Genomic DNA, 18765 nt, shown 5'->3' on the forward strand with positions numbered 1-18765 from the left:
TAAAACACTAAAATTGAATTTACATAGAGAATTTGTAGAATAGCATCCGGTACTTTTACTGATTGTTCAAAATTAGTCTTCTCAGCGTATTTGATATTTGTATGTTATATTGCTAAGTAATATGTATTGTGTGTTTTGTTTTGATAAAAGCAATTCGAATATCAAAAGAACAACGGCTAATACACTAGATGTGTCAAAGGTTAAAATTTTGACAGAGTGACAAACATTCATATTTGACCTGTAAATTAAGGGTAAAGTTGACTTATTCTAGAATCTTCCCCCCGAAAAAGGACAAAGTTAACGAAGTCTCCAACTCTATGAAGCAAGACCAATACATATCAGATAATTACGTTGTCCTAATGGAGAACACACATTTATCTCCACTCGTCTTTGAATAAGTTTTTACAATGTTTTATACAGCTTGGGGAGTACACAGTCAAACAGTATCAAAGTTAGGCTGTGCTTGCCTACCTGTGCAATAACCACATGCCTTTCGACAATGCTTCATCGTCCAATTTCGGTTAGTTTGGCAAAGTTCTTTATAAGTGGAGAAGGTTGAACAGATGGTGGCATGTTCCGGGTCATCAAAACAGTCATCTGCGGTCATTGAAAAACAAACGTAAGATTTACTGTCAAGTCCAAATAGTATTTGTTGACAATCCTATTAACAAAACCACAAGGAAGTCATGACATTCTTGTTTTATGAGTTTATTCCCTAGTAAAAATCTTTCCACATAAACGCTTCTTGAAAGTTTTAATCTTTCACATTGCCGTGGCGTAGTTTCAAGGTGTCCAGGTAATGAGCATAGCAATGTTTTTTGAAACATGATAGAAAACATTTGATTTTAAGGAAAGAAAATATTAACATTCATATTTTCACAACTATACCTCTACAAAATCCGCATGACTTAGGGCAGTGCTTGACGGTCCAGTTAAAATTTTCTGTACAAAACTTTTCATTCAGTGTGACGAGTTGGGAACAAAACTCGTAACCGGGCTTGTCAGAACATACCGGGTGGACTGTGTGTGTAAGACAGAAAAGCAAGGAATCGTGTTCCCAAAAAAATTAGATATCAAAACAATTTAACATCGCTGCATGAAATAAGAAACTACCAAGTTAGAATGAGATCATGTATTGGTATATTAAATAGGATTTATCGTAAGATATTTGAATTATAACTTGTTGGACAAATGAACTCTTTAACTGATGATGATTAAAGCGCTATTTTATCAACCGTAGTTGTAGTGTGCCGCTACTAAGGAAAGCACTTCTCAGTGATGATGGATATATGGATTATTCGTTAATTAATTCATCCGGATCATGAACTAAGCGACATTAAATTGTCCTGAAAAGGTCAGTCACGCCAACGTGACAACAACGGGCACAATATTTAATAAACTGTTTGATATAAATTATGACCAAAAAAAGGAGAGTTTAAGATATTGAAATTAAAAGCAAAGGCGAACCTAAAGCTCTACCCAGAAATCAAGCAATATGACGAGATTACTATTGGAAAATATCAAAAGCCTCATGCAAGGGGTACGAGGTATGGTTTCTAGCTTTACAGTGTAAGTACCTGGTGTGGACGGTTTGTGGGTGTGAACAGTGTTCGCAATGCTGGAATTGGTAGAGTTTGAAGAAGGCTTAAGGGTAGTCGGAACTGGATACCATGTAGGAGACGGAGTCTGTCCTGAACAGCTTCCTCTGGTTATCGAGACGTCATCAATGGCTATGTCACCAGTGTCGGAATACCCTACTATTCCTTCAAATGTCAACTGCGAAAGCAAAGATGGATATCTTAATGAGTTGCTTTAGATTTAGAAGGTAAAAAGAAAGGCGACTTCCCATCAGTTGACAAACTTTAATGGAGATAGATTAAAGGCGGGATGGGACAAAAATCCTTCCCATGGAAGAATCACCTGTGTATATTTGTGTGCAGGCATGTTTACGGCGTGTTTCTTCAAAAGAGTACTTGATTAAATGCAATATTGTCCCAAAATAGAGAACAAGCAGACATACAGCTTTTCCTAAAAAATCGTTCCTGTGGAGGTGTGATTTCTGTATATCGGATTCTTTCGATGAAAATGATACTTGCCCATAACAAGCAGGGTCATTATTATCATAACTGTCTTTTCACTTCACGATCTATTTGGAAAAATTACTTCATTTAAAAAGATAAATTCGTCCATTAAGACTTACCGTTTTCTTGGAATAAAATGTCCTTTCAGCCTTAATCCAGTAGTTTCCGTGGTTTCCAGTAGCGTTAAATAGTAAAGAACTTTCACTGAAGACATGAAGTTCCCCAATAGCAAGTCCATACATGTGATAATAGAACTTAAGGCACGAGAGTTCTCCGGTTTCGTTTAAATTGAGCATCAGCTTGGCATTATCACCATCATATTGCACACTTGCCTCAATGTACATATAGTACCCTTTAAAAATACAAATTGACAGCATATATGAAATGTTTTATTTTTTTCAGGCCATTTTATTAGATAGTAGATTTGCTAAAAGGTGCTACTTGATTTGATATTATCATAAGGGCAACAGAGCTTGCAAATATGCCACAGTATTACGATTTAGAGGGAGGCAAAAATAAGGTCGGAAACCAATAGCAATAACGTCCTTGGAGCACCTCGTTATTAGTGCCAGATCCCCGCTTCAGACCTCGCAATGGCTCGCATTGCTTAGGACCTTGAGCCTACTCGTACGGTAAATGAAAGCCTGACTGTGCTGCAGCGCTGTTAATAAGGGCCTATTCGTAGTCGTAGGCTAGGGCATGAGCTGTGCTTGCTTGTCTTTGCCATGAATAAAACTTTTTCCCACAATGGCCTTTTGTAGAGCAGACGCTACAAGTTGGAAAACATCCGCCCGAGGCGCATCACTTTATTTCTTGGAAAGGGACAGAATGAAAGCCAAGAAAAAGAAGGCTCTTATACTCAGGTTATATCAATTCTTTGCGATTCTTATTACTGAATGGACTTGTGTGGTTGAAGAAGAGAGAAAAAACGTTCTCAAAGGAGGAAAAAAAGGCGCACGAGTTCACTGTTTCTTTAACATTTTAGGAAATCGTTAAGCAGAGAAACTGAAATGTAGTCTTGGCGGTTAGTTTCACGAGGTCTTACCATAGCCTAAAGTATGATCGTAGTCTGGGCCCGTTAGGTTAGATGGCGTTGATCCACTATATAATTTCCAGTCAAAGACATCTGAGTGAGACTGCCACCAACCAGAGCACAGTCCATTGTCAAAACTACATGAGGTGGTCGCTGAAATATTCAACAAGATAAAATAGGAATACTCAAGCTGAGAACTATATCGTATATTCTCGTAGGTACTTTATCCGAGCTCATACGAGAGCTTAAACTTTAACTTGAGTTAAATGAAATCTAACTTTTTAGTGTGAAGCCAAAGAATATTAGCACGGAGCTGAGCTAAAGCTGTCACGCCATCTACCAATTTGTACTGTCTGATCATTTCCCGGACTTCTCTCTAGCTTTTCTTCGTCAAGGAATTAATTAATTAACTCTTATTTTTGTCCCTATATTGCTATTTTCATGTCTCTAACTATGGAAGCTTTTAAGTAGTTTTGATATTAGTAAAAGTAGAAAGTTTTGTGTAAATGTTAGTAAAAAATAGGGATTTAGAATGGGAAGGGTAGTTGTCAAAAGCCTTCCCGTGCTCAATTTGGGACTCGAACACAAAGTGCAAGTAACAGGTTCTAAATTATCAGGTTAGTGCAAAATGTTTTCGGCTCAGCAAGAACAGTGCCATCTGGCTACTTGTCCCAGGGTGCTAGAGGGCACTTAGAATGCTTGTCACTTGACTTGTGGTTACTCAAACCCTAACCCAACCGTAACCCTAACCCTAAACTGTAACCCTAACCCTAAACTGTAACCCTAACATCAAAATACTGGAAAAAGGTCAATAGGTTTCTGCAAACCCAACCATAACCGTTGGGTTAAATCGAGACTCGTCATAGCTGTCTCCTGAGGGTGTCAAATACCTTAGTCAGGTGATTTTAATTTTTTTCATTATTTAATTAATTTAAAGTAAAATTTCGGAACAAGCGAGCCAGCAAGTAGCAGTAAAAGAACCAAACAAAGGTATGTAAACGTAGAAAGCGCCGAAATAGACGATATTATAACGTGAGTGGAGACGAAAATCCTCAAAGAAAACACAAAATGAACATGCAGTCGAGTTCTAAACGTTTTCACGGTCATTTTGATTGTAGGCTTACGTAAGGTAATAAGAATCAAAAACAGCCAACACTCGTCCAGTACATATTGTTTCGTGTTTAGAAACAAAAGAGAAAAAAAAAGTACGATGAAAAGTATAACCAAACTAGCATAACTGTTTAACTTCATACAAGTCATGACGTTTCAGAGCCACTGCGATCATGCTGAGGTCCATCGCGGCTAGCTTATCATGGTGATCTCCGGTCGTCACAGTGCAGTGTAGCAAGCCTCAGAAATTGCACCGTCCGTCCTTCAGGTGAAGAACTGAGAGCTTACTTTGGGATCCTTTCCGTTACTTTGAGTGGAAGGCCACATCACTCACAGAAGCCGAGTTTTATGTAGTATTCATTCATTCATTCGGATCGAGAACAAAGCGACATTATCCTGTGCCGAAGAGAATCAGTCACGCCAACGTGACAACAACAGAAACAACGGGCACGACAATACTTAAAGAACCGTTTTATTGAGAAATTATGAACCTAAGAAAGGTGAAGGATATTGAAAAAGAAAAGAAAAGGCGAAAGTAGAGCGTTGCGTACAATCAAACAATGTAACAAGATTACATGTATTATGGGAAAATATCAACAGCCTCATGCAAGGGGTACGTAGTATTGTTTCTAGCTTTACAGTGTAAGTACCTGGTATGGACGGTTTGTGGGTGTGAGCAGTGGTCACAATGCTGGAATTGGTAGAGTTTGAAGAAGGCTTAAGGGTAGTCGGAACTGGATACCATGTAGGAGGCGGAGTCTGTCCTGAACAGCTTCCTCTGGTTATCGAGACGTCATCAATGGCTATGTCACCAGTGAAGGAATATCCCACTATTCCTTCAAATGTTAACTGCAAAAGCAAGGACGGATATCTTGATGAATTGCTTTAGATTTAGTAGGGAAAAGATAAAGCCGACTTTCCACCAGTGACCAAACGCTAATGGGTATGGATTAAAAGCAGGATAGGACCAAAATCCTTCTAGTGAAAGAATCGCGTATGCATCTTTGTGTGCGGGCATGTTTAGGGCGTGTTTCTTCACAAGAGTACTTGATTAAACACAATCAATATTGTACCAAAAAGGAGTCTAGATAATCATCTGGCTTTGCTCGAAAATCCTCCTTGCCGAGGCGTGTGCGTGTGTGGTTATTGTTTATCGGATTTTTTAGATGAAAATGATACTTGCCCATAACAAGCATGGTCATTATTATCAAAACTGTCTCTTCGCCTTACGATCTATTTAGAAGAATTACTTCCTTTTAAAAAAAGATAAATTCGTCCACCAAGAGTTACCGTTGTCTTCGAATAAAATGTCCTTTCAGCCTTAAACCAGTAGTTTCCATGGTTTCCAGCAGCCTTGAATAATAAATAATTTTCACTGTAGACATTAAGTGCCCCAATAGTAGCGCCATACATGTGATAATAGAACTTAAGGCACGAGAGTTCTCCGCCTCCGTTTAAATTTAGCATCAGCTTGGCATTATCACCATTGTTTTGCCCAGTCGCTTCAATGTACATATAGTACCCTAAGGAAATTAAAATCGAAAAGAGATATGATATACAACATGATTTTCACGCCAATTTATGATATGAAAGATAAGGTGAATAGAGCTATTTTAATTGATATTGTTAATATATTCTTATCATCATCATCATTATTATTATTATTAATATTATTATTAGGGTAATAGAACTCACAAAACGTACCACGATATTAGGCCTTAGAGAAGGGCAAAAATACGCACGGAAAGCAATAACAATGTCGTCATTGCAGTCCCTCGTTACTAGTGCCAGATACCTTACAGAGCCCTTGATGGCTCACACTTCTCAAAGCCTTAAACCTGCCCGCGGGCTAAATAGAACTCGTGCTGCAGCGCTAGTTATGAGGGCCGGCTCGAAGGCCAGGGTGCTGGGGCTGTGCGTACTTGTCTTTGCCAACAAAAGATTATTTTTTTCCCCAATGGCCTGCAGCGTCGACACTACATGTAAGAGCAGGAAAACATCCGCCATAGGCCTATGACTTTATTTCTTGGAAAAAAAAAGGGGACAGAATAGCAGCTGAGAAAAAGAAGACTCACTTACTCTGGTAATTTCAATTCTTTACGGTTCTTATTACCAAATGGACTTGTATAGTTGAAGAACAACAAAAAACGTTCGCAAAGAAGAAAAAAAAGGAGTATGAGTTCCTCTAACATTTTACGATCTCGTTAAACAGAGAAACTGAAATGTAATCGTAGAGGTTAGTTTTACGGAGTCTTACCATAGCCTGAAGTGTGATCGTTGTCTGGGCCTGTATTAGAAGATGGCGTTGATCCACTTCGTAATGTCCAGTCAAAGACATCCGAGTAAGACTGCCACCAACCAGAGCACAGTCCACTGTCAAAATTACATGAGGTGGTCGCTGAAATATTCGACAAGATAAAATAAGACTACTACCGAATTTACTTCCCCTATAATTTGACAAGTTTGATCACAGCAGCCGAGTTTTACGACGCTGCGCATGTCATCGCGAGTAATCTTCATGTTCCTGAGAATTCAGCTGTCGTTTATTCATGAAATACACATTGTTTTATAATGATCATGTACAAAAACTTGTGTGCTTTTATGAGCCACAATTCGGCTGGATTTCACTTAACATTCCACTTTCTGATCGTGTAGTAAAACTAAAAAAGTTCCGTAAAAAGTAATTTGAATATATCAACAAAGTTGAAATGGTAAATTGGCCACCGTTACGATTATAAAAGCTGACGTTTCGGGCGTTAGCCCTTCGTCGGAGCGGATAGGGGAATTCCAAATTCCCCTATTCGCTCCGACGAAGGGCTAACGCTCGAAACGTCAGCTTTTATAATCGTAACGGTGGCCAATTTACCATTTCAACTTTGTTGATATATTCAAATTATTTCGTTACCCCCACCGAAGCAGCCCCAAACAGTTTCTTTGGAAAACTATCAGCCTTTATTCCGTAAAAAGTGTTAAGTTCGACCTGCCGAACTATTAATTAGTTTTTGAACTTTGATGGTTTGACATTTTTGACAGCTTTAGTATTGATCAACCAATCAAAGGAGTGGGGAGAAACACTCGACGACGCCTCGTGTTTCTCCCTACACTTCTTCCGTGCTTTAGCCCCTTCCTGCGTGTTTACAACAGAACAGAGAACTTTCAAGGCTTCTCTATTTGGTAATTAAAAAGGAAAACGAAAAACTGTGCTCATTAGAATTTTCTCATCATGAAAACCTTTGTAGGGGTTTAATGGCATGTTAAACCCGTGAAAATTGATTTTGCAGGACTATCCCTGGGTACGGTGTTGAAGATTTTATATCGAAAGAGGAGACTTACGTTTAGTTTCTCTTTTAAAATGTTTATACTACGCACCTGGTGGTGTAAAGCATCGCCCTCTACTAATGGAAACGTCGTCAATGGCAATGTCTCCCTCAAAAGATGATCCTACTATCCCCTCAAAAGTGACCTAGGATAAAATTTGAATAAAGGAATTTTTATCAAAAACTGAATTGATCAGTGTTGTAATCGAAATACTTAGGGCAAATTATTTAAACGAAGATTAAATAGCCTTCATAAAAATCACCGTCTAACTAATGTTTAAACAATGAAAACCGATTATTTGAAGCCTGATTGTCCATAACCGTATTTAGACCATGTTTAAACACCGCTTAAAGAACAATAGCGACTTAGACCTGCTCGGAGGTTGGTTTAGACTCTGTTTATGGAGTACTTTCATTTTCAGCCACTTTAAATTCTACTTATTACTGTAATTCAGGCTGTTAAATGAGCACGCCAATAGACGTCATCTGTAATCTAGAAAAACTCGGTAACTTATAGATATAATTAACCCTTTAGAGGAATTTGGAAGATTTTCGAATTCAGAGAGGACTCAGCTGAAGACCTCATTAAACGTTTACTGCACGATCTCAAGCATTAAACAAGAAGAGGTTTGCCACTGGGCACTGACAATCATGCAGCCCTTAAAGTTTCACGCATCCCTCCTGCTTACAACGCGTTGTACTAAGCATTAATTTCAGCAAGGAATTACTTGCACCTGGGATTACAAACGTGCTGAAAGCAAACAAAGCGCGCAACATTGACTTACAATTTTATTCAAAGAAATAGTTCGTTGTGCCTTTTGCCAGTAGTTGCCTTTGTTTCCTGAGGCACTAAATACAACTGTATTTCCACTGAAGACATTTAGGGCCCCCATACTGGATCCGTACATGTGATAGTAGAATGTAAGACAAGCCTCGTCACCATTTCCGCAGAGGGAAAGATCAAGCTTTGCTTTATCACCAATAACCCGAGGGGACGATGCTTCAATGTACATGTAGTATCCTAAATAACAACAAAACAAAAGAAAAATAAGACCAGATGAAAAAGATGAGTTGATGTGTTAGCTTAAGCTTATGCAAAATCCACTGGCAACATAACCACTCAAGTTTGATAATATCGAATGGTCAAGATGAAAAAAAAAACCTGGCCTGGTGTTTAATTCAAGAGAACTCAGCTCATAAGGTCCATGTTTGAACCAGGTAGCATGCCTTCTGTGTAGGTTTTTAGGAATAGCATTACTCAAAATGGCTGCTCTCCAAGACGGAGTCAAGGTGGACAGTCGAGGAAATGGGACGAATAGCTCGTGAATGAGGAAAAAGAATACTCCTAGTCGTTGCGTACTGAGGAACCTGCTGAGCCGGCATGACCCGAGACAGTACGGGCCACTTGACTCGTATGATACCAAATACATACCGGATCCACTAGTGTGGTCATAGGATGGTCCGGTGGCCCAAGATCCAGTTGAGCCTGAATTCCTCGTCCAGTCGAAATCATCTGAAACAGACTGCACCCAACCAGAACACAGACTAGAGTCAAAGTTACATGATCGGTTAAACACCGTTAAACCAGGAGCAGGAAGGGCGGACATCTTGCTTGTTATCCACGACTTTAAATGGCGAATGTTGGCATATACAGTGTATTTCAACGGGTCTGCGCAGGGTAATCCTCCCCAACTAGTAGCTCCCTCCAAGTACCATTTTCCATTGAACTCACACACAAGTGGTCCGCCGCTGTCACCATGACAACCGCCTATTCCACCCCGATCCTGGCCAACGCATATCATGGAGTCATCGATTTTACCTGGGTATGACGCCATGCAGCGCTGTTTTGATACCAGAGGTATATCAACTTGCATCAGCTCATTGGGGGAGATTCCCAAGTACGAAAGTCTTCCCCAGCCAGTTATCCAGCACGTCTTGTTCGCATTATCGAAAGGAAGCTGAAAACTCGTATCCGGAAGGCAAACGAGCCCAACTCCTTTTCCAAGCTTGGCCGGTTTCGATAACTGTAAGAGAGCTATGTCGTTGCTCCAACTATTTGGAGTATTGTATCTTTCATGTTCAATGATTTTTGCAACGTCAAAACTCTGCTCTGTGCCAACATTCCCATAGGACTTGTAATGTGCCCCCAATCTGGAATCCAGTCAAGTGAGTACATAGTTATATGATATCAATGTAATTGTTCAAGTGATTATAGAGATGTGTGCATTTTGATCGGTCGAGGATTGCGTCATGCGAAGTGTATAAAGCGGGGGCGCTAAATTTCAAAATGGCCATCTCTCGTTTTTAATGTTTCTGAGGACGCGATAAACACTATAAAGAAAATTAAATTGCTAAAAATACAAAATATGCCACTGAGTTTGGCTGAACACTTTTCAAAAGAAAGATGGTACCTTTCTGCTGATCGTACAAAATATGCGCAGCGCTTTATTTCTTTACAGAATTCTCAACAGAATTCGAAAGCGCCTGAGCAATTACAATAAGACTTTACTTATTCACTTCGTCCTCGGCGAATAATTGTTAATTAATTGTATAAAAGATTTTTGGAGAATTTAATATGCAGTAGAAATCTTTGAAAAACGTTTTAAATTCTCTCTGCAAAACTAGACAGAAGTCCATTTATCAGCTTCCCTTTACAAGTCTCTGTTGCACAAGAGTGAAATTTCCAGCTTTGCGTACAGGATTTAGTACATTTTTCTTCTGTTTATAAAGTTAGAGTATTATCACATGCTTATAGACTGCACCGAATTTTTTTTAAAGGGAAATTAAGCATAAATGAAATTTTTTTCCTTACTCGACTTTCACTGAAGACACCGATTTTCCCCTTACGCAGTGAGTGGCCGTGACAACCCATAGGGGATGTATCAAAGTACCACCGCAAAACTGCGAACCATAACTGGTCTGCAGCATAGCCTGCCAGGGCCAGCTATTAATTAAGGCGATTGACCCACCAACAATACGAGTGCCACTTGGTCGAGATCCACACGTTGCTGAAAAAGAACCAAGCAAAAATTCAGCGAAAAACCTATCTCATAGATTGAGCAAAATGATCCCATTATGCCAAATCTTATCGCTAAATCTTTATGCAACGTTTATTCATAAATCAGGGGACAGAGAGGTCCTAGTTATATTGGTGCTGCTACCCAAAAGCAAGTTGCGAAAGGAGTTTCGTTAGGGTGTCTACAGGTTATACGTAAACAGATAAAAGACTCTCCTCGCAGGCTCGAGGGAATCTACAACATCAGGATCAACTTTAGTTTACATCTGAATTCTGCATTTGGCCGCATGATTTCCTAAGACCACCTTAACGTGTAACGAAAACTAGCCCAACTCCCATGGTTTTGAATAAAGGCTGATAGTTTCTAAAGAAACTGTTTGGGGCTGCGTCGGTGGGGTTAACGAAATAATTTGGATACATCAACAAAGTTGAAATGGTAAATTGGCCACCGTAACGATTACAAAAGCTGACGTTTCGAGCGTTAGCCCTTCGTCGGAGCGAATAGAGGAGTTTTGGGTTGTGTGTGCTTTTAAAGGCAGAAAATGGAGCAACGTTATTGGTGGGAACATGGCAACGAGAAAACCACGAATAAATTAGTGGAATGAAAAGCGTTCGTCAATACCTGTGGGATTTAGACTGCCGGTTTGAAAGATGAGCTTTTGTTCAAGAGTTTTACGGCTTTCCGTGCTCCCTAAGTGTAAGGAAAGACCGCATATTGCCATATGTTGCTTAGGTATCAACGAACGCTTTTCATTCCAATAATTTATTCGTGTTTAACTCGTTGCCATATTCCCACCAATAACGTAGCTCCATTTTCTGCCTTTAAAAGCACACACAACCCACAATTCCTCTCTTCGCTCCGACGAAGGGCTTACGCTCGAAACGTCAGCTTTTGTAATCGTTTGGGTGGCCAATTTACCATTTCAACTTTGTTGATATATTCAAATTATCCCATGGTTTTGTCTTACCATTTTTCATAGTAGCATTTACTTCAAGAGTCTTGTAACAATAGCCAAGTGCATCCACTCCAAACACTTTCATATGATACATTTGTGAATGTTCCAGTTCACCAATTTCCATATCTAGTCTGCCTCCATCCACTAGAACATGGTATGGTGCATTTCCGTTGGTTCTCGAGAGGATGATGATGTAGTGGAGTATCTCTTGATTTATTAAACTGGTTAGGTTACTCCACTGAACTAAAATACTTGAGGCTGTGATGTTGTCTACTGACGCCAGCCAGCCAGGAGTATAAGTAGCTAAAAGAGTAAACATTACAGAGGTGCCTAGTCATTACTGATGAATTTCTTGAATTTTAACACCGAGTGAGGAAAAGGATGGCAAATGCTTAAAAAAAATAAGAGCCAACATTAAAAAAATACATTGAGAGGTACAAAAAGGAGGCAAAAAGTAAGGAGGTTATGTAAACTCATAGAGCAACGACGAGCATACTTTTTACGTACCGGAATGGAGTCCATGTTTCAATATCACAAAGTGAGATGTTATATGGCTTTGTAGTTGAGTCAGTAAGATGTTGATTGCAATGTTATCAGATTTCACAAAGGAAATCTCAACCACGGATCCTTGATTGTTGGGACAGCAACCCGACTTGTGATACTGAAGGGTTCCATTGCCATTGAAAATCTTAACATGCTCCCTGAAAAAATGGCAAAAAAAAAAAAAAAAAAAGTTAAAATGCACTTTCCGTATAATAGCGTGAAAAATGAAAACAATGCTGTTTTCTCTCTGGAAATGGAGAAATTGTAATTGGGGAGCAGTGATTAGCAGATATGTTGAACAGCAGATACGCCATTAGTATGAAAGCATAATGCTTAGCTTCAAATGGTTTTTCTCAGCACATTTCATGATCCTGTCAAAACAGAGAAATACAAACCCTATCTTTCTTTTCAGAGATATATTTTAAAATTCTCAATTCACAGGATGCGAGCAAACAAATTAGGAGGCATCAGCCCTTAAATATTTTTTAGCATGTCATGAATAGCTTGGTAATTAATAGAATTGCGTTATATTGCGAACTGGTACCCGTTAGGACAACTTTACTATACCTGAAATGTCCATCATAAAATCCGTTAATAAGGTATTGAGACTTCAAAAAGGCTCTTTGAAGCTCTAGAAAGTGTATTTACAACTGTTTTCATTTCATATAGGATGCATGACATTTGACAACTAATGACAGAATTTATTTTATGAGTACAGGTACTTCTCTGTGTAAAGGCTGGCTATAAGGTGACACCATTATCAAATTCTTATATCAATTACCTGCAGGAGACAAAAGCGAGTTGCTTGAACAGAAAAAGGGCAACCGCGTTAGTTATTCCAAAATTTCCAATTGTCCAGTTGCAATATAGATTATTGTAATCTGTGTGTTTCACATTTATCAGTCCGGCGGATTGGTTTAAAGTAATCTTGCAAGCTAGGAAAAAAATGAAACAGCATTCTTAACAGGCAATCATTTCACGAATCTGTGATTTTAGAAACATGCCTCACTTAATAAATTCCTAATACATTTTGATTATCACGCAAACTTGCGCGCTTTGATTTGTCCAGGACTACGGCTTATGCACTGACACAACGAGCAATGGTTAACTTAAATCAGGAAGTGATAGGAATAGAAAAATGAAAAAAACCGCCAGTCCAGTTTTGATAAATCAGGGTAAAATAAAGCCCAATACAACTAAATTAATGGCTTTAGGTATTATATGAGCAATGGGCAAGTTGAGAATCATTTTCCCACTATTAATTAATTTTCTAGAATTTTCAGTTCTATTTTGCGAAATACATTCTACGGCATTGTTTGAAAATCATATCAATCGCAAATCATATCAATCGCACAACGCACACTAAACCACAAATGAAACCATAAATTTCAGTGGCTTTTAAGACAGAAAAAAAAACATCCCTCATTTCGCTAGAACCGTTCCCTTATTAATACATGTTTGCAAAAAACGGATATTTGTTATTGGACCTACCTGTCGTTACGTAGTGGCGGTAGGAGCGTGGTCCTTCTCCTTTGGAAGTGAAAGCAGACACGGAAACATCATACCGTTGGCCTGGATTTAATCCTCTTAAATTCACTTTAGTGGTGTTTACAGTTATGCTGTTGTTCGTTAGCGGAGAATAATAATACGCATACACCTGGAAGTAAACTCTGTACCCCAGCAACTTTCCATTGATATATTGCTGTTGAAGAGAATCCCACTGAACAGTTATCTCAGTTGACTCCACATTTGAAAATGTGATGCTTCGTGGTGCTCTGCTGGGAACTGATAAAAAAAGCGTAGATGGGTTATTTTAACCAATTTGTGGTCATAGAACTATCAGATGAAGAAGCCCACTGGCATTCATACCATTAGAAAACGGGATGGGGATGAAGTAGCGGATAAGCCACTGTTAACTGTTTTTTCGTTGCGTTTTTAGGAATTTTCGAAACAAACAAACAAAAAAAAAAAAAAAGCCAAGACAAAAAAAAAATAGAACAAAAATTAAAATGAAGAAAAAAATAAGAAATTTATCACTTTTGTAAAAATAATAAAAACTGTTGCGTAATCGACAAGTTAGGTCAAAAATTACGGGTTATGCATATTTCTAATCACTTATTTTACTGGAAAAATCTCCTTCCCTAAAAAAGAAGAAGAAAGGTAGGGAACGAATGGGGAAAACAAAGAAAGGATGAGGTGATTCTATGGTTGGGTTTCAGGTGACGTCACAAGCTTTGCTGAAGTTAGTGTCCGCCATGTTGGTGTCCCTCGGGTGTCAAATTTATGAATAATTAGTCGATTTCTATAGTGAAGCCCTCTCTCTTATCGCCGTATTATTTCGCCAACTACATGAATATCCAGGAAGAAAAAAGCGATAAAAGTATTTGGCATTCATCTTAAGGTATCCCAGTGCTCTCTGAGTATGCCGAAAGCTTAGAGAGTTGGAAGGAAAGATGTTTGCAAAAGATCTCGGTCATTGGGGTTGACCCTGCAAGCATACCAGCCGAGAAGTTCAGTCCAAAATGCTTACCTCCAGTGGAAGCGTCGGACTTGCTGAGTTACCTCGTTCTTGAGACTAGCTTCTACACCAAGAAGCAGTTCAAGGCGTTCAAGAGTCTAGAGGCGTTTAATCAAATGGTGTCGGGATTTGTAACCTCAGTTGTAGGCAAAGTAATCGCCGGCAAGTATGCCGTGAGAGCACGAGTTTGGCATTCACAGCATATGAATGATCCTTTAGTGAACATTTGGGTCATTTCCGAAAACGATGGGACTATTTTGTCAGCCCATTGCTTGGGATGCAAAGCTGGACTGGCTGAGTCATGCTCACATATCGCGAGTGTTTTATTTATGTTAGAGGCAACTACTAGAATTCATGGCAAGGTCGCTGGGTGTCACGAAAACTCAGACACCGAAAACTCAGGGCCCTCGAAGTGTTCTCCAAGCTTCCGAAGTGCTCCATAATTCGATAGTGCATAGCATAAAGCATGAACCAATTTTTTTATAATATAACCGGTGGAATAATGCAACAAATCCGACGCGAAAGATGAACAACAATATCAAGAGTGATTCTTCAGTGAGGCGAATCTTGACGGCGCTGATGCCGAGTCTTCTTTCGCGTTGTTTTTCTCTTTCTGCCTCATTTAAGAACTCTAGCCCAAGGGTCGCAAAATTGTCTTCGCTTTGGGACTGGTGGGCCGAGTCTCTGTTTGTATCCATTATTATCGCGAAATATTTAAGAATTTTAACAGAGGGACAACAAGGATCTGTGCGACGAAGTACAAAAAGGTAAACAAACGTCCCTTTCGGCTCGTCAAAATCACGCCACATTTTAATACTTTGGTGTTGGAGCGAGCGCATTTGATCTCGTTAACTGTGAATGAAAAGTTCAAAATTAACGGGAAAAATTGAGGAAATCTAAGCTAAATGAAGTCTTGTGTCACTCTAAAATGTTTTAATACTCAACCATCGGACGATTTTGCGAAACGTGCAACTTGCGACCTTGCTTTTGCTGTTTCAGTTGGATGAAGACCCAAAAGGTCAAAATACACTCAGGTAAAATGCTCATGGAATTTGCCGACATAGGTCAATGAAGTGCCGTATGCAAGGGCTAAAGACATCGATTTCTCATCGGCTAAGAAGCTCAAAGAAAAGCTCGACCAAAAAATCGAGGATCTACAACAGCCGCAAGCCTCGAACAATACGACAACTTCTAGTTCCTCCTGTTCTTCCCCTCGATTTGTGATGATCTTAGGTATAGCGCATTAGATCATATATATAATGAATTTTGCGCTATAGAAATAATAAAATTATTAAATTATTATACGAAAAAATCCTTAGTCTTTATGCTTTCCACTTTTGCTCGAACAGCCAACAATAATGCATAAAACCATCCCTTCTTTCTCACATGAACTCTTCGTTAGATACGGTTTGTTTACGCTCGAGGGACACCAAGATGGCGGATAGTAACCGTTGCTAAGGTATTGGTCACGTGGGTGAAACCCAAGGATTGTGCAGTCTTCGGACCTCTGAAATTGCCTTTATTGGGCACGTTGCTATGATTAGACGAACAGTGTATGTATGTAACTAATGAATCACAGCTATTTTCATAAGATAAATAATATTTTTTGAAAGAATTTTTGTGACACTACTTTTTGTTTTTTATCAACGTTTACCTCCTTCTTCTGTCCAGGCTGTGACATTAGCACTCTTATAGGCTTGCCCGTTTTTGTCAACACCAAGAATAGCCACAGAATATTGTCTATAGGGTGAAAGTCCATCGAATATAACAGAAGTCGTACTTTCAGACATGATCTTGGCGTTCAAAATGGTTCCATTGGAAGTCCCCAGAAGACCGAAGAAGTGAAGAATCTGCTGATTCAACAATTCGTTCAAATTTTGCCATTGGACGCCGATGCTTCTTTGTGTAGTGTTCCCAATGGTTACATTCCAGTTAGACACAAATACAGCTACGATATGAAATAAATCCATGAAAGTTATAGAGCGGTAATATTGTGAGTGCAGAGACAAGGTGTATTTTTACATCGAAAAAAGAGGAAGCATTGGAAGCGGAATTAGCAACTACATAAGAAGACACCAAGAGTGTATCAGATTTTAAATGGTAAGCAAGCAAATGCAAATAAAAACGAGGTGTTCGACATCAAAGGTATTAAGGGCAACAAAGCAACACACCTGACTGGAGGTCCTGATCTACGATTCCGTATTGAACCTTGAACTGACTCCAGCTGTTATAGAAGTAAATCTGCACCTTGATATGATCTCCACTCCCATACGGAACTAGCAGGAACGTTTTCAAAGGGGAGGACGAATATCCAGTGTGGTAAAATACTCTTACACCATTTCCATCAATGATCTTTACATATTCACTGTCAAAATAAAGAAGAAAGTTTTCCTAAGGTACTCGAGCAATGTGAGGGTAAAATTTCAGTTTGAATGTCACACTTGATTTAAATGTAAAAAAAGTTATTTTTTGTCTTATCGTGATCATGGGGCCATGAGTCATCGAGACCTTTGGACTCTGTGGTTCAACGCTCCACCAACAGGCCACAGAAACTCTATAGTAAACAGGGCTATTATGAAGTTCATTTGTCTTACGCAATAACAACAAAAGCACCAACAAAAACCACCAACTTCACCATCTTCGTGTCTTAGAGGGTCCATAGGTATTTCGTAGGATATGTAGCTTGGGTAGAAAGGGAGAATTTTTTTAAAAATGATTTTTAAAGTCTTTTTAGGTCTTCAGATTCATTTTAAATTTGCATTTCTTTTCACTTTTTATTCCAAGGAGGATTTACAAATATTTTTCTACATGTATTTCATCAACTGCAGAGTATAAAAAGAGTCAAAAGGTTTAACACAGGGTAGTGTCTCAAGGCTTAGTTATCGGCATAACTTACTAATAGTAGGAGAGATACAGTTCTTCAAAAGATACAATCAGGATAGATTGGTTGAATCCCGGGTTGCCAATCTCCCAGTTACATCGTTGATAAGAGTAGTAACGCCTCCGTCCAATTTGTATCTCGCCAAATGACTGATTTACGCTTCCTCCGCATCCTAAGGAACAGGAGACGACAATGCTTAGAAAAAAAACATTACCTGACTTCAAATGATGTATTTTTACAATATATATATATATATGTATATATATATATACACACATGTGAAAGAAGGAAATTATTACTAGTTACTCGAGTTTCACGCTCTAGGCGATCATCAGACTGAGAGTTGTCTACGAGAAGTAAACGGTTATGAATGTTTAAAATTCAAGAACGGTTAGAAGTCACGCACGCGCTTCTTCTGAATGGTTGCTATGAAAAACTTGTTTTCGTGGCGGCGCTTCGTTACAAGCTCAGATTTCTTATTTAAGAGAGAGGCATTTTGAGCGGTCAAGATGGAAAGTTTTTCAGCTAAACATAGGTTGCAGCGAGATGGTTTGCCTTTGTATGCGCTTGCCCTTTTGATGATACGCCAGTTGATCTTGTAGTCGTTGTTTTGGTCCTTTAAGTCCCAAATGTGTTTGAAAGTACAGTGTCATGTGAGTATTTTCGGTATTTAAAGGGGGTTTGTGGTTGTTGTATCTTGTTTTGAAAGCGTGTTCTGTCATTCCATTCCAATGTAGTTCCTTGCGTTACCAGAAGTTGTTTTGACAGTTGCTTCGTAGGTGATGTTTCCGGTGAGGCACGCGCCGTCAAGAGGGCAAACGTTTTTGTTTCTGCAGTTGCATTTCTTTTCGTTGGATGCCTCGTCGTTTTCATTTAGGATTTTCTGGTTGTGAGTTTTGATTATATTAACCACGTTTGTAGTGCAGCTGTAGCTGACCTTCAGGTTGTTTCTATTGAATAGATCAACTGGCGTATCATCAAAAGGGCAAGCGCATACAAAAGCAAACCATCTCGCTGCAACCTATGTTTAGCTGAAAAACTTTCCATCTTAACCACTCAAAATGCCTCTCTCTTAAATAAGAAATCTGAGCTTGTAACGAAACGCCGCCACGAAAACAAGTTTTTCATAGCAACCAATCAGAAGAAGCGCGTGCGTGACTTCTAACCGTTTTTGAATTTTAAACATTCATAACCGTTTACTTCTCGTAGACAACTCACAGTCTGATGATCGCCTAGAGCGTGAAACTCGAGTAACTAGTAATAATTTCCTTCTTTCACATGTGTATTTTGCTCTGCGCATTTCTGCATCG

General features: G+C 39.1%; 1 protein-coding gene across 1 annotated transcript in view; it reads right to left on the bottom strand.

Annotated features, from left to right (window-relative positions):
* Positions 1-18765, bottom strand: part of LOC111326491 (MAM and LDL-receptor class A domain-containing protein 2) — a 55885-nt gene that overhangs the window by 3381 nt on the left and 33739 nt on the right. The window contains exons 33-51 of the mRNA XM_088725559.1: positions 17471-17627; positions 16746-16939; positions 16229-16522; positions 13548-13841; positions 12838-12991; positions 12021-12214; positions 11526-11816; positions 10354-10549; positions 8974-9692; positions 8327-8562; positions 7594-7687; positions 6482-6622; positions 5515-5747; positions 4875-5073; positions 3127-3267; positions 2201-2433; positions 1578-1776; positions 889-1020; positions 472-597 (exon numbers count right to left, since the gene is read on the bottom strand). Of these exons, the coding sequence (XP_088581685.1) occupies positions 472-597; positions 889-1020; positions 1578-1776; positions 2201-2433; positions 3127-3267; positions 4875-5073; positions 5515-5747; positions 6482-6622; positions 7594-7687; positions 8327-8562; positions 8974-9692; positions 10354-10549; positions 11526-11816; positions 12021-12214; positions 12838-12991; positions 13548-13841; positions 16229-16522; positions 16746-16939; positions 17471-17627 (4227 nt within the window). The remainder of the gene's footprint in view (positions 1-471; positions 598-888; positions 1021-1577; positions 1777-2200; positions 2434-3126; positions 3268-4874; positions 5074-5514; positions 5748-6481; positions 6623-7593; positions 7688-8326; positions 8563-8973; positions 9693-10353; positions 10550-11525; positions 11817-12020; positions 12215-12837; positions 12992-13547; positions 13842-16228; positions 16523-16745; positions 16940-17470; positions 17628-18765) is intronic.

The sequence above is a fragment of the Stylophora pistillata genome, chromosome 6 (assembly GCF_964205215.1).
Source record: "Stylophora pistillata chromosome 6, jaStyPist1.2, whole genome shotgun sequence".
Taxonomy (NCBI): Eukaryota; Metazoa; Cnidaria; class Anthozoa; order Scleractinia; family Pocilloporidae; genus Stylophora; species Stylophora pistillata.